A 15,777-nucleotide genomic window follows, 5' to 3' on the forward strand; every position below is an offset into this window, starting at 1 on the left:
CGAACATGAGATATTCTTGGCTGAGACACAGCAAGCCTATGGAAACTTCCAGCACCATTAAACTAAGAGCTCAGTATCACATCACTTTAAATGTGTTAACTCCCGAAGGCGGACACCTAAACAGTCAGTGAAAGCTCATTTAAATAAGTTAAACAGGAATCCACTGTTGATTTACATAACCCAGATTTCTATGAAAAGGTGCTGCTACAGTATGAAGCCGAAGTATTGTAGACAGTAAGGTATTTCTACACAATGTTACTTGAGCAATGTAAATGTTGTGCAAGCTTGATGGATGTAGGCTATGCTAAATAACGAGAGGCAAAATAGCCTACAGCAGGGGTAGGCACCTAGATTCAGCTGCGGGACATTTTGTCAAACCAGATGGTCGGGGGGCCATTTTTTTATACCTTGATTAAATAAATAAAAATGTATTCATGGGAATCCTTGGGAACAGATTTCCTACAGTCAATTTATTTTTTACTGAATTCCTGTTAAATGTTGAAGTCTTGTTTCACCAAAAAACAAAATCCTAAAACATTTTTTGGGGGGGTGGGGGTGTCTCCTGTTGCCGACCCCTGGCCTAAAAGCATTATACCCTTAAAAACAGTAATACGGTTAGGAATGGATATGGAGAAGAATTACTCCAAAAGGGACACCACCAACCAGCCCACCTGTTCTCTCCGTGATGAGATGGAAACTATGTAGAACCATTTGGACATGCCTGGCAGTCACAAGAGAAAGTCACGCAATCAATGGGCTGGTGTTCACTATCACTGTCCAAGTTAAGCTGAAAACATTGCTTGTTCAGGGACAGAGACAGGGAACCTATTTATTATGTACGGTAACAGTCAAAAGATTGGACACACCTACTCGTTCAAGGATTTTTCTGTATTTTTACAATTTTCTATCAAAACTATGAAATAACACATATGAAGTCATGTAGTAACCAAAAAGTGTTAAACAAATCAAAATATATTTTATATTTGAGATTCTTCAAAGTTGCTACCCTTTCCTTTGATGACAGCTTTGCACTCTTGGCATTCTCTCAACCAGCTTCATGAGGAATGCTTTTCCAACAGTCTTGAAGGAGTTCCCACATATGCGGAGCACTTGTTGGCTGCTTTTCCTTCACTCTGCTGTCCAACTCATCCCAAACCATCTCAATTGTGTTGTGGTCGGGTGATTGTGGGGGCCAGGTCATCTGATGCAGCACTCCATCACTCTTCTTGGTCTAATAGCCCTTACATGATGACCAGACACGTCGCATGCGCGAGCGTTGCAAAATAAATTTAGAAATCCATGTTATTCAATTATTGCATCCACACTGCTCGCGCCAACAAGCGTCTGCGTTGCCAAGGGCTAAAATAAAAGTCATTCCTATTTCTGACGCAGATCACGGTGCAAGTCCTGCCTCTCCCATCTCCTCATTGGTTTATAGAAGCAGGTATCCACGTGCCATCTCCTCATTGGTTATACCCACGTGGGTGATTGAAAGACGAACTGTTTTGCCGGTCGTCGTTGTAATACTATGAAAGTTTAGATGCCAATCAACATATAACTTCAAAGATGAAAAAGTCTGGAAGGAGGAGAGATGACTAGAAATGATTCGGTTGACCATTTTATGTGTGGATTAATTGTCGAAGTAGAGGACCTTCTGCATTTCAGGTAAAATAACAACTCAATGTTTATATCCCAGGACAAATTAGCTAGCAACAGCAAGCTAGCTAAATAGGACAAATTAGCTAGCATGTGCAAGCTACCTAGCTAAATTGCCATACTTGTTTAATGCTTTTCTGTCCACAAATTAACGTAATTGGTTCAGAGTTTGTTTTGATATTTTAACCTGTGTGTCGTGAGGAGAGATGTGTTTATAATAAAAGTAATCAGCCTATATAATAAAAGTTTGGTGTGGGGGGACAAAATACATTTATGCACGATGGCGCACGCGCGCAGCCGGTTTGGGTTCCGTGTTACACAGCCTGGAGGTGTGTTTTGGGTCATTGTCCTGTTGAAAAACAAATAATAGTCCCACTAAGCGCAAACCAGATGGGATGCTGTGGTAGTCAAGCTGGTTAAGTGTGCCTTGAATTCTAAACAAATCACTGAGTGTCACCAGCAAAGCACCCCCACACCATCAGATTTCCACCGGTCTAATATCCATTGCTCGTGTTTCTTGACCCAAGCAAGTCTCTTTTTCTTATTGGTGTCCTTTAGTAGTGGTTTCTTTGTAGCAATCCGACCATGAAGGCCTGATTCACGCAGTCTCTTCTGAACAGTTGATGTTGAGATGTGTCTGTTACTTGAACTTCGTGAAACATTTATTTGGGCTGCAATCTGAGGTGCAGTTAACTAATGAACTCTGGGTCTTCCTGTCCTGTGGCGGTCCTCATGAGAGCCAGTTTCATCATAACGCTTGATGGTTTTTGTGACTGCACTTGAAGAAACTTTCAAAGTTCTTGAAATGTTCTATATTGACTGACCTTCATGTCTTAAAGTAATGATGGACTGTCATTTCTCTTTCCTTATTTGTGCGGTCCTTGCCATAAAATGGACTTGGTCTTTATACCACCCCTACCTTGCACAACACAACTGATTATTTCCTTAATGCGTTGGAGACAAATTCTACAAATTAACAAGGCACACCTGTTAATTGAAATGCATTCCAGGTGACTACCTCATGAAGCTGGTTGAGAGAATGCCAAGAGTGTGCAAAGTTGTCATCAAGGCAAAGGGTGGCTACTTTGAAGAATCACAAATATGAAATATATTTTGATTTGTTGAACACTTTTTTGGTTACTACATGATTCCATGTGTTATTTCATAGTAGTGATGTCTTCACTATTATTCTACAATGTAGAAAATAGTAAAAATAAAGGAAAAAACCCTGGAATGAGTAGTTGTGTCCAAACCTTTGACTGGTACTGTAGTAATGTAAATCAGCCTATATAATAAAAGTAATCATTAGGTTACTTAGAACAGATTTTTTTTATAGAACAAAAATAGAATACCCATGTGATTTATCCTAGCGTGACTAAGCAGGATTATACAATAACAATGTAATATCTGTGTAATAATTCCACAGCAGTTCCGAACAGCTACGCCTAACCTACAATTGGATTTTGATCCACGGCAGATACCTCAGTTCAGTCACACTGTAGTAGCCTTTCACTACTCAAACCTTCGATATAGAGACCGTTGCAGAGGATTCATTTCCAATGGATTTAAAGAGCACAATTTCATTCCGACAGTCTCTATGGAACACTCTTCTACATCTCGAGCTGCCTGTCAGGCCAACTTTATCCATTATGCGAGAATATTCAGCATCCCCCGTTGAAGTAGACTAGAAAATGTTTCTTAATTATTAAAAAAACAATGTGTTTCAGTTATTACAGCCTGCATCAGGAAGCTAACCTTCAATCATACCCTCCACCCCCAATGCATTTAGAGGTCAGAGTGCCACAAACCAGCTAGCCTGAGCAACACAGGCTAGCTGAACCAACAAGAGCACAGCACTGTCGTGTGCTACAGTAACATAGCAGTCAGGCTATATCTAACATGGTCGATATGGCATCATGGCGTCAGCACTTCTGGGGGGGGGGGGTATCCACAGAGCCTTCAAATCAAGCCTTCCAGCACGTATACTAGCCCAACCCCTGCACCCACCTCTACCCCCCCTCCAGACGCAGTCACCCCTGTGCTTGATCAATAAAATAATCTCCATGCCCTTTTCATCAATCCTATCAGAGTTTTACAACGCATAATACCGTTATCCAAGTCATCTTCATTGTGTGCTATTAATCAAATTTCAAATTGCATTATAAATGAGGTGGCATTATAAAGGATGTGTAGACCGGTAGTCTCAGGTTATTAATAGCCCTGTAATCCTAAAAATCACTTTCACAGAAAGATAGGTAATTGATGTTCCATCCATTTCGCTACAGTGTGTTCACTGGATGAAGAAAATGATCTGATATTTTCTAGGCTGTCATAGCTTCTGTATGTCATATACGTGGCACACATCACTGCAGTGGTACAGCAACGCTAGTCCTAAGAGGCCTCTGGCAATTAAAGCATTAGGACCAACATCTAATAGCGCGACAAATTCATCACGTAACGCAGAGTAAAGTCTTTGGGTACACACAATTCTATTTCGTCTCTCTGAATGGCTCTAATATCATTACACAGTTAGAAGACACTGTATAAAACCAGTGGGAATTATTGACTGACCTGGAAGGGGAAGATGTTGTCACTCCTGCTCACACTCTCGTCCATCCAGGATTTGGGGTTGAACCCAGGGCTGGTGCGGGAGTACTTCTGCGACGGCACGTGGTTGTTGGGGAAGGTTTTCTTCAGTGGGGAGATTGAGTTCAGGGGGGTCATGCCTCCGTTGAGGCCCCGACGGTACTCACGCCCCTGGGAGCCTCCCCAGCCACCATAGCCCCCGCCGGGACTCCAGGAGGTAGAGGAGGGAGAGGGAGCAGGGCTTTGGTAGCTACCCCAAGGTGACGGGGGTTTATTCAGATTATTGGACAAATGGGGCAACTGGCTGAACGCAGCATTCCTATGGGGGAAGGGAGGAGGGTGGGGGCTGGCTGGGGACCTGCGGTGTTGTTGATGTTGGTTATGTGGGTGCTGAAAGTGTGGATGTGGGGGATGGTGCTGGGAGATGGGTCCAATCTGGGGGGAGAAGTTTCCCCCAAAGCCTGGGCTGGTGTGGTGGGAGAAATTCTGGAACAGGAGGGCCCCATTGTTAGCAGAGGCAGCTGGGTTGAAGAAGCTGACATCCTCGTTGATGATGGTGGAGGGTGTCTGGGAAATAGCCGCTGACCAGTTGTTGAAGCCGGTCAGGGACGAGGAGGTACTGGACTGGACCGGAGCCCCAAGACCCGATGTCTCTTGGTAGTCGAAGCCTGTCAATACTGGGGACTCGAGGCGCATCTTCTCCTTTCCATTGCTACCCTCTGAGGGGCTGCCCTCCACCTTGTTCTCCTCGGACCTCGCCTTCTCTAACTCAGATATGATTACAGACTCCTGGTGGCCAGGGGACAGTTGCTGCTTTTCTTGCGTTTCTTGCATTTCCTGTTGCTGGGCTTTGGGCTTTTCAGACCCAAGAATTTCATCTTGCATGCTGCTGTGGGCAGCTGTGGCTGAAAACAGCCAAGGCGACCCACTGCTACTGCCATTACCAGATGTGGTATTGTTTATGAAAGCAGCAGGGCTTGGAGACACATTCTGATGATGATGTGGAGGTTGCAGATGTGGGTGAATTCTAACTGGGAATGCAGACTTGTTGCCAGTGTTGTTTTGCACTAAGACTCCAAACCCGTAATCCCCCATTTGCTTTCCCCCACACAATATGTGCTATCCCGTGATCTTTACGTCCTAAAGAGAGGGGCAAACACAAAACACACCAGTTATTATTTCAATGGTTGTAATTGAGAATCAGGCAGTCACCAGTGTAATGGACTTTGAAAGCTAGCTACGTCAGACCCTTTTCTGCCAGTAACCATCTTGGTAGTCCACATGTGGCAAACTAATTCAGTTAAATAAAAGGTTAAATAAATAAAGCAAACATTTATTTATTTTTTATTCCACAGAGGGCTGAGTGCCTCGGGTTCACACTCCTCCCTTGTACTTAGCTAATTAATGAATTAAGGTCACTGATACATTAGGAACTCCTCTCACCTTATGGTTAAGGTATTAATGGACACAAATTCATGGAATGAGTTAAAGCTATCTGTCGAGAATAGCTGCCGATATAATAACCTTGCTAACGTGACAGATGCCACATCAGTTCCACCTTGTACGTTGTAGCTAAATGGTTTATTGCATGCTAGCTAGTTGGTTAGCTAGCACCATCTTTACATTGCCACAGAGTATGCTACACTAGTCTAACTACCTAGTTAGCTAACGTTTTCTGGTAAGCTACACTACATGCTCGTCGAATATCTCATTACAAAATCTTGGGCATTAATATGGAGCTGGTCGCCCCTTTGCTGCTATAACAGTCTCCACTCTTCTGGGAAGGCTTTCCACTAGATGTTGGAACATTTCTGCGGGGACTTACTTCCATTCAGCCACAAGAGCATTAGTGAGGTCAGGCACTGATGATGTTGGGCGATTAGTTCTTCCACATCGATCTTGACAAACCATTTCTGTATGGACCTCGCTTTGTGCACGGAGGCATTGTCATGCTGAAACAGGAAAGGGCCTTCCGCAAACTGTTGCCAGAAAGTTGGAAGGACAGAATCGTCTAGAATGTCATCGTATACTGTAGAGTTAAGATTTCTCTTCACTGGAACTAAGGGGCCTAGGCTGAACCATGAAAAACAGCCCCAGAGCATTATTTCTCCTCCACCAAACTTTACAGTTGGCACTATGCATTAGGGCAGGTAGCGTTCTCCTGGCATCCGCCAAACCCAGATTCGTCCGTCGGACCTCCAGATGGTGAAGCGTGATTCATCACTCCAGAGAACGTGTTTCCACTGCTTCAGGGTCCAATGGCAGAAAGCTTTACACCACTCCAGCCGACGCTTGGCATTGCGCGCATGGTGATCTTAGGCTTGTGTGCGGCTGCTCAGCCATGGAAACCCATTTCATGAAGAAGCTCCCAACGAACAGTTATTGTGCTGACGTTGCTTCCAGAGGCAGTTTGGAACTCGGTAGCGAGTGTTGCAACCGAGGACAGATTACTTTTACGTGCTTCAGCACTTGGCGGTCCTGTTATGTGAGCTTGTGTGGCCTACCACTTCGCAGCCGTTGTTGCTCCTAGACGTTTCAACTTCAGTTGAGCGATGCCGCTCTAGCAGGCGAGGTGTCATCCTATGAGGATGCAACGTTTAAAGTCACTGAGCTCTTCAGTACTGGCCACAAAACTGCCAATGTTTGTCTATGGAGATTGCATGGATGGGTGCTCGATTTTATGTACCTGTCAGCAAGGGGTGTAGCTGAAATAGTCGAATCGACTACTTTGGCAATGTAGTGTATGTCGGATAGTCGACAGGAGATTGCAGTGGTGACATTTCTAAGGCCAATTAACTAGCTAGCATTTTATCGATAGCATACTAAAGTTAGCTTGCCAGTTGCAATAGTCATATGCAACAGTATTTGGAAAATGACGCTAGCCAGCTAACATTAGCTAGCTAAATTTGAACGAAATCATGACAGACAAGCGACCTTGCTTGCCTGACAGCTGTCAAAGCCTATCCCGTTGCTTGGAATCGACCCTTTAATTTCAGAAAATGATGATGGCTTATTTACTCTTAATCTGTTATAGGCACTTCCCCCAACAGTTTGATTGTTTCAGGCTAAATCTTAAACAGATATGACAAAGTCGATAGTCACAGATGCTAGCTAGCTATAGTAGTGTATGAATAATCTGGCTAAAGCGACGTTGCACACACATCGACAATAAAATTCATTTTTCACCTTTTGGTCGCTAACGTTACCCTTGATCCAGGCGATGACTCGATCCGTCCTGTAGTCAACCGGCAATCTCGATGCGTCTGATAAAATTGTGAAAATCAAGTTTATGACAAGCGATATGGTACTTTTATGGCTTTCGTTCATATAGTAGCTAGTTATGGCTAACCAGCTTTTCTCTCCTCTCCTGACGTGTCCTGCCTGCTCAATGACACAGCTCTCTCTCGCGAGCCGCTAACCTTGCTTGTATAAAAAATAAAAATAATGTCATTGAATTAAATGTTTAAAACGAATTCAATACTAGTTGATTGTAGTGGCTTATTCGGTCGGTTTCATTGTTTAAAGGATTCCTGTATTTTTTTCCTTCTCTCTATCCAACTGACTTGTTCCTGCGTTTCTTTGCCGTTGCTGTCCCTCTCCTCAGAACCGACCGTGGCCAAATGACTGAGTGCTCAGCCGCGAGACACTTCCGGGTAGAGCTCTGCCCCCTTCTAAAACCTTCCCACGGATGGCTGGGAGCCTCTCCTCAATTCGTGACACTACCCACACCTCGTGAGATAGTGGCGTATAATTGGTCATACAAACCAGTAGCCTCACCCACCTTAAAGATGTACCCGCCCTTTAAGGTCAATTAACGTGATATGCGTACATCCTCTTCACGCCAAGTCTCCGCCTAGTAAGGTCGAATCATGAGAGCTCAGATCAGAGAGAAACATCTGAAATTGCATTCCCTCCCTATCGTTTGTAAGTTAAGAGGTCAAGCCTCCTACAAAAGGTTTAAAAGGTGAACGATATGGATTCTGAGCAGAAATATAGCATTGAACAGGCTGTAGTTGTAATATAGACATAGTCCTACCTTATTCTTACATTCATATAGCTTGTCATCCTTAACTGGTATCGTTTGTTTTTGGCTAGAGGTTTTATATTAGCTATAGCATGAACACCCCAGTACAGCTCAATGTTCAACATGGAAAAGAGAGCTTGCTCCTTCCAGTGTTCATAGACATATTCACCATCAAACACTCAGGATAATGTGGTGTGCCTTGGATGGAGCCCTATTACTGCAGGTGATATGCATGGGAGCTTGTGTGGTGGAAATATCTTTTGCAACTTCCTGAAAATCTCTCAGTGGTTTTGAAAGGCAAGCTGCTGGTGATAGTATGGGGTCACTTTCATGCTTTAGGTATTGAATTCAAAATAAAATAAATCGTTATTAACAGTTGAAAATGTAAAAATAATATTTTAGCTGAAAAATGAAATAATGGATGTTGAGATTAAAAACAAAAAAATTTAAAAGCAAAAATGTGTAGAATTGTAAACAAAAAGAATATCAAAAGATACATTTAAAAAACTTGCAAGCAAATCATTTTTAAAGCTGGTGTACAAAACCAAAAGTTACAGACGCAAAAATGAAACTTTTTTTAGCTTTTGATTTTTGGGTTTTTGATCTCAACATCCATTATTTCACTATTCCTCGAAAATTACAAATTATTTAATTTCAAAGTCAATACTTAAGGCATGAAATTGACCCCATGTGATCGGGCAGATTGTGATAGGGCAGATTGTGACAGCGGTGGAAAGGTCTGCTGGTGGTGGTATTGGTGGTGGCACCTGCTTGCTCTCTTCTCAACATTTTTGGGCCAGCAGGATCAATCTCATTACCAGTGCGGATGTGAAATGATGGGTCAGGGAGCATAGAGAGAGAGAGCCTCTGCTCTGAACAGCTGTGGCCACAAACAGAGATCTCATTAAACCAAGCTGCTGCCTAGCCTTCTATTCTCTCACCCGCTAATCAAGCTCTTCCTGCCTGATCATTTTCACTAGGCTGCTCGGGTCACGACTAACTGACAATCTCTCATACCCTTTTCATGAAACGTGAAGTCTACAAATGTGCTCATTCAATTAAACCTGTAATTTTATTTCCAGGTGTGTGTGTGTGTGTGTGTGTGTGTGTGTGTGTGTGTGTGTGTGTGTGTGTGTGTGTGTGTGTGTGTGTGTGTGTGTGTGTGTGTGTGTGTGGTATACTGGGGGTTCTAGAGCGTGTGTAACTGCATGCGGGTGGTAGCCATGGATACTAGAGTATGAGAGTCTCTCATTTCTCTTTAACCTCACACTTCACTCAGTGAGACAAGCCATATCCCTTTAACCTGCTGATAACAGCTCTGACTGAATTTAATTCAAATGTGTGTGTGATTATCTGCCTGTGTTGCCACTGCAGTGTTTGACAAGACGGCTGAATTGAAATACAATGAGGCATTTGTTTGCAACAGATTACATTACACAGTTATAATGCAACATCAGCAATCATTTAACAGTCATAAAAATCCAATCATTCTGACATGGCATTACATACAGTATGTCATGTCTCTTTAAAAGGGCCTCATCCACTTCTGCCAGCATTTCAGGATTTCTGCAGAGGAGTAAAACGTAACCATTCTGTTTCACTGGCTGCTGCTGTTCTGAAAATCAGCTTTTTTACACTGAATAAATGTTTATTTATGGTCCATAGTTTTTCCAGTTGAAAGACCCAGAAACAGATAGCAGCCTAATGCTTGCAGCCTAATGATAGCAGCCTAATGCTTGCACAGTAATAATTACATAGTGTCAGTTAATGTAGACACCTCCACAGCTCTCTGTCCTATACACATTTCTTTAGTTTTACAATTGTCTCTCCAATTCAGCAAACATGATCCCAGGGATATTCATTCATCCATTCATCATATTAATTCACTAATCTTGACAACAGTGGGAAGAGGTGGAGGAAAGGAGCATTTGAAACACATATTTCTCTCTCACAGTGGGGTGGAGATGTTAAAGCGTGGGTAAATGGATTACAGAGGAATAGAATAACCGATCTTAGTGGCTTCATTTACAGAGAGAGACAACACCTCTTCTCCCCCAACTCATCTTCCTTCCCATGCACCCTCAATGCTAACATGCAAAGCAGGGAAATAAATGCTAACATTCAAAGCAGGGAAATAAATGCTAACATTCAAAGCAGGGAAATAAATGCTAACATTCAAAGCAGGGAAATAAATGCTAACATTCAAAGCAGGGAAATAACATCCATATTTATGAGAGAAAGCAGGGTGGCGGATGATAATAGCCTTTAAACTATGTGTCCTACTGTATTTCTGGTTGGTTACGGTGTTTGTCCACCGGTGTTTGTCCACCGTAACCAATCGCATATCCAGACATGTTTTGTATCTAATTTTTACGTGTATATATTGCAACAGTTCCGGCGAGGCTATGAATAAAACATTAAATCCATTAAAAAATTTATCACCCCTACCGATTTCTCCTAGAGAGCTGTGAATAGACGACTACAACAAAGCCACATTATATTGTGTAATACCATTGTATTGTGCCACATTAAATATTCAATTGTCACGTTCCTGACCTGTTTTCTCTTGTTTTGTATGTCTTTATTGGTCAGGGCGTGAGTGTTGGGTGGGTAGTCTATGTTTTGTATTTCTATGTTGGGTTTTGTGTTCGGCCTGGTATGATTCTCAATTAGAGACAGGTGTGTATCGTTTGTCTCTGATTGAGAGTCATACTAAGGCAGCCAGGGTTTCACTGGGGTTTTGTGGGTGTTTGTTCCTGTGTCAGTGTTTGGGCCACACAGGACGGTTGAAGGTTTGTTAGTTTGTTAGTTTGTTGTTTTGTAGTTTTGTAGTGTCGTGTTTGCTGTTTTCATTAAAAGTATGATTAATCACCAATCCGCATCTTGGTCCGATCCATGCTCCTCCTCGTCTGAGGAGGAGAACAACAATGACTGCCTTTACAGAAACACCCACCACAACAGGACCAAGCGGATTGGAGCCGGAGGAAAGGAACTAAAGCAATGGAGAGAAGAGGAATGGAGTTGGGAACAAATATTCAACGGAGAAGGACCCTGGGCTAAGGTTGGTGTGATTCGCCGCTCGCGGGAGGAGAAGAAGGCAGCCACAGCCCAGGAGCGGTGGATTGAGGAGGCAGCACGTATGAGAGGCTGGAAGCCCGAGAGGCTCACCCAAAAATTTCTTGGGGGGGGGGGCTAAAGGGGAGTGTGGCGAAGCCGGGTTGGATACCTGAGCCAACTCCCCGGGCTTGCCGTGGAGTAAGAGGGCGTCGTACTGGTCAGACACCGTGTTATGCGGTAAAGCGCACGGTGTCCCCAGTACGCGTGCTTAGCCCAGTGCGGGCTATTCCACCTTGCCGCACTGGGAGGGCTAGGTTGGGCATCGAGCCGAGTGCCATGAAGCCGGCCCAACGTATCTGGTCTCCAGTACGTCTCCTCGGGCCGGCGTACATGGCACCAGCCTTACAGGTGGTGTCCCCGGTTCGCCTGCATAGCCCAGTGCGGGCTATTCCACCTCGCCGCACTGGCAGGGCTACGGGGACCATTCAACCTGGTAAGGTTGGGGAGGCTCGGTGCTCAAGAGCACGTGTCCTCCTTCACGGTCCGGTATATCCGGCGCCACCTTCCCACCCCAGCTCAGTACCACCAGTGCCTACACCACGCACCAGGCTTCCAGTGCATCTCCAGAGCCCTGTTCCTCCTCCACGCACTCTCCCTATGGTGCGTGTCTCCAGCCCAGTGCCTCCAGTTCCGGCACCACGCACCAAGCCTCCTGTGCGTCTCCAGAGCCCTGTTCCTCCTCCACGCACTCTCCCTATGGTGCGTGTCTCCAGCCCAGTGCCTCCAGTTCCGGTACCGCGCACCAGGCTGTCTCTCCGTCTCCTCCCTACAGAACTGCCCGTCTGCCCAGCGGCGCCTGAACTGCCCGTCTGCCCAGCGGCGCCTGAACTGCCCGTCTGCCCAGCGGCGCCTGAACTGCCCGTCTGCCCAGCGGCGCCTGAACTGCCCGTCTGCCATGAGCCTGCAAAGCCGCCCGTCTGCCATGAGCCTGCAAAGCCGCCCGTCTGCCAAGAGCCTACAGAGCCGTCCGCCAGACAGGAGCCTACAGAGCCGTCCGCCAGACAGGAGCCGCTAGAGCCGTCCGCCAGACAGGATCAGCCAGAGCCTTCCGCCAGACCGGATCAGCCAGAGCCTTCCGCCAGACCGGATCAGCCAGAGCCTTCCGCCAGACCGGATCAGCCAGAGCCTTCCGCCAGACCGGATCAGCCAGAGCCTTCCGCCAGACCGGATCAGCCAGAGCCTTCCGCCAGACCGGATCAGCCAGAGCCTTCCGCCAGACCGGATCAGCCAGAGCCTTCCGCCAGACCGGATCAGCCAGAGCCTTCCGCCAGACCGGATCAGCCAGAGCCTTCCGCCAGACCGGATCAGCCAGAGCCTTCCGCCAGACCGGATCAGCCAGAGCCTTCCGCCAGACCGGATCAGCCAGAGCCTTCCGCCAGACCGGATCAGCCAGAGCCTTCCGCCAGACCGGATCAGCCAGAGCCTTCCGCCAGACCGGATCAGCCAGAGCCTTCCGCCAGACCGGATCAGCCAGAGCCTTCCGCCAGACCGGATCAGCCAGAGCCTTCCGCCAGACCGGATCAGCCAGAGCCTTCCGCCAGACCGGACCTGCCAGAGTCCCTCAGCCCGGACCTGCCAGAGTCCCTCAGCCCGGACCTGCCAGAGTCCCTCAGCCCGGACCTGCCAGAGTCCCTCAGCCCGGACCTGCCAGAGTCCCTCAGCCCGGACCTGCCAGAGTCCCTCAGCCAGGACCTGCCAGAGTCCCTCAGCCAGGACCTGCCAGAGTCCCTCAGCCAGGAGCTGCTGCCCCTTATCCCGGAGCTGCTGCCCCTTATCCCGGAGCTGCTGCCCCTTATCCCGATGCTGCCCCTTATCCCGATGCTGCCCCTTTATTTAGGTGGGTTGAGTTGGAGGGTGGTCATTGGGAGGGGGATACGGAAGCGGGGAGTGACTATGGTGGGGTGGGGACCTCGTCCACCGCCAGAGCCGCCACCGTGGACAGACGCCCACCCAGACCCTCCCCTAGACTTTGTGCTGGTGCGCCCGGAGTTCGCACCTTAAGGGGGGGGTTCTGTCACGTTCCTGACCTGTTTTCTCTTGTTTTGTATGTCTTTATTGGTCAGGGCGTGAGTGTTGGGTGGGTAGTCTATGTTTTGTATTTCTATGTTGGGTTTTGTGTTCGGCCTGGTATGATTCTCAATTAGAGACAGGTGTGTATCGTTTGTCTCTGATTGAGAGTCATACTAAGGCAGCCAGGGTTTCACTGGGGTTTTGTGGGTGTTTGTTCCTGTGTCAGTGTTTGGGCCACACAGGACGGTTGAAGGTTTGTTAGTTTGTTGTTTTGTAGTTTTGTAGTGTCGTGTTTGCTGTTTTCATTAAAAGTATGATTAATCACCAATCCGCATCTTGGTCCGATCCATGCTCCTCCTCGTCTGAGGAGGAGAACAACAATGACTGCCTTTACATCAATACACCAAACAAGCTATCTCAAGTTTCAAGGTGATATTGTCACGTGCACAAGTACAGTGAAATGCCTTTCCCGACAATGCAGTAATCAATATCAGTTGTACTATAAAGTAAAGTAGAACAAAAACACAAGAGAAATAGAAATAAGAAGAACGTAAGCTATATACAGGGTCAGGGCACACTACTGGGCACGCTACTGGGTGCCTTGTGTTCTCAGCACTTCTCTGTCCTCGTGAGCTGCAAGGCAGGAGTATCAACAAAGGCATCCTTTCTGTTTGACGTGTTGTATGTAGTATAAACATATATGTTTGTTTACCACCACCACTACGTAAGTGCCAGGCGCCCAACCCTAGCACGTTCCACTATACCTCCATTCTGCCTCTCTAGCTTTGACTCTTGCTCCATTCTGTATTGCCCTACTTTGTTTGAAAGGAATGGAATATAATAGTCATGAACTGTGTTCCAGCAGAGTAGGCCAGGGCTTGTTCACATTGTTCTCTGTGTATTTGTCCTGGTGGGTTTTTCCCAGGGTTGAAATACAAATTAAGCCAAAGAGGTCTAGCCAGTGGAATATCTCAGCGTTTGAGGGAGGAATGGTGGATGTCAGAGAGACCTTAGTGATTTCATTAGTCCTTTGGGTACTGTACGGAATACATTACAGTGGACCAGCTGTGTGTGTGTGTGTAACAATTGAGATGCCACTTTCCTTCTGGGCAGCTCTCCACAGTTGATGAGCTTGGCCCGTTGACAGGGGACATCTGACAATGGCCATATCGAGTGGCACAGCTCACTGCGATGGTGAATAATGAAAATGGCTACCTTACCATCAGCTCACTTACACTACCAATCCACCCAGAACGACCTCTCTCTCCCCTCTACCCTCTCACTCCTCTCTCTCCCCTCACTCCTCTCTCTCCCCTCACCCCTCTCACTCCTCTTTCTCCCCTCATCCCTCTCTCTCCTCACCCCTCTCTCTCCTCACCCCTCTCTATCTCCTCACTCCTCGCTCTCCACCTATCTCTCTCTCTTCCAGCTCACATAGTGCTGACACGGCCAAAATCCTGGAGCTTTGGACGCAGAAGAGCTGAGTAAGACCGACCTGAGCCATCCTTCGCTCCAGCAGAGATGCAGAGTGTGGCCTCATCAATAATGTAAAGTCCTCAGCTGTATTTGATGGGGCAGACGTAGCCTACAGTATACCGTTCCACCTCTCCTCAGGTGAAGGATGGAGTTTCAACATGAACCTTATCAGTTGATGCAGTGTCAGCCCATGGACAATGTAATGTCTATGTGTCAGCCACTCTGACAAAAACTGGTCTGGGTGACGTGATACAGTGGCTGCCCATGTGAAAGAGTATTTTACACCACAGTCTAAACAGTGTGCCACATGTCATTATCATTTGTTTTAAATCACACATACGAACAATAACTTACAGACGCACACAAACCACATTTCAAGGAGAGTGAAAAAAATTCTGTCCCTGTCACTAAACTCTAAACACTAAACAACAGTGCTTGACATCATCATCATTAAAAACTTGAAAGCCTGAGGAGGGAAGATATGTATATTTTTGACTGCCTCTCTCTCTCTCTTTCCGAGATTACATTCAACTTCTGACTTAATTACTTCAGATGTTAGTTTCTTGGTGTCCCCATAAACTTCATGTGTTTAAGCACCGGACAAAAAATAACTGAGGTGGATTCCCGTAGGCTTGGCATGGCCCCATTCTTTTCTTCACTGCTTTCAGCGTACAGTAGCCTACTTGGGTCTGGGAAACTGGCTTTGCTCTGCATGAGCTAAACTGTATCTGACTTGTCCAGGTTGGGTTTCAGCCTTCCAGGTCATACATGAACGTAAGTGTACAGTAGCATTAATGTAGGATTCAAACTAATATTCCAAAGTGTGTCGTGCTTATGAATAAATCAACAAACATAGAGTTAGTACAAACGGACGGACATTGATCTCTGTGTTATTGTTCAGTTTTATT

General features: G+C 46.1%; 1 protein-coding gene across 3 annotated transcripts in view; it reads right to left on the reverse strand.

Moving 5' to 3' along the window:
* Nucleotides 1–7,911, reverse strand: part of LOC139537801 (cytoplasmic polyadenylation element-binding protein 4-like) — a 34,571-nt gene extending 26,660 nt beyond the window's left edge. For all 3 annotated transcript variants that reach the window (XM_071339597.1, XM_071339596.1, XM_071339595.1), the window contains exons 1-2: nt 7,429–7,911; nt 4,228–5,382 (exon numbers count right to left, since the gene is read on the reverse strand). In XM_071339597.1, the coding sequence (XP_071195698.1) occupies nt 4,228–5,337 (1,110 nt within the window). In that variant the 5' untranslated portion in view covers nt 5,338–5,382; nt 7,429–7,911. The remainder of the gene's footprint in view (nt 1–4,227; nt 5,383–7,428) is intronic.
* Between the last annotated feature and the right edge of the window lie 7,866 nt (nt 7,912–15,777).

Source organism: Salvelinus alpinus, chromosome 13, assembly GCF_045679555.1.
Source record: "Salvelinus alpinus chromosome 13, SLU_Salpinus.1, whole genome shotgun sequence".
NCBI classification, from domain to species: Eukaryota; Metazoa; Chordata; class Actinopteri; order Salmoniformes; family Salmonidae; genus Salvelinus; species Salvelinus alpinus.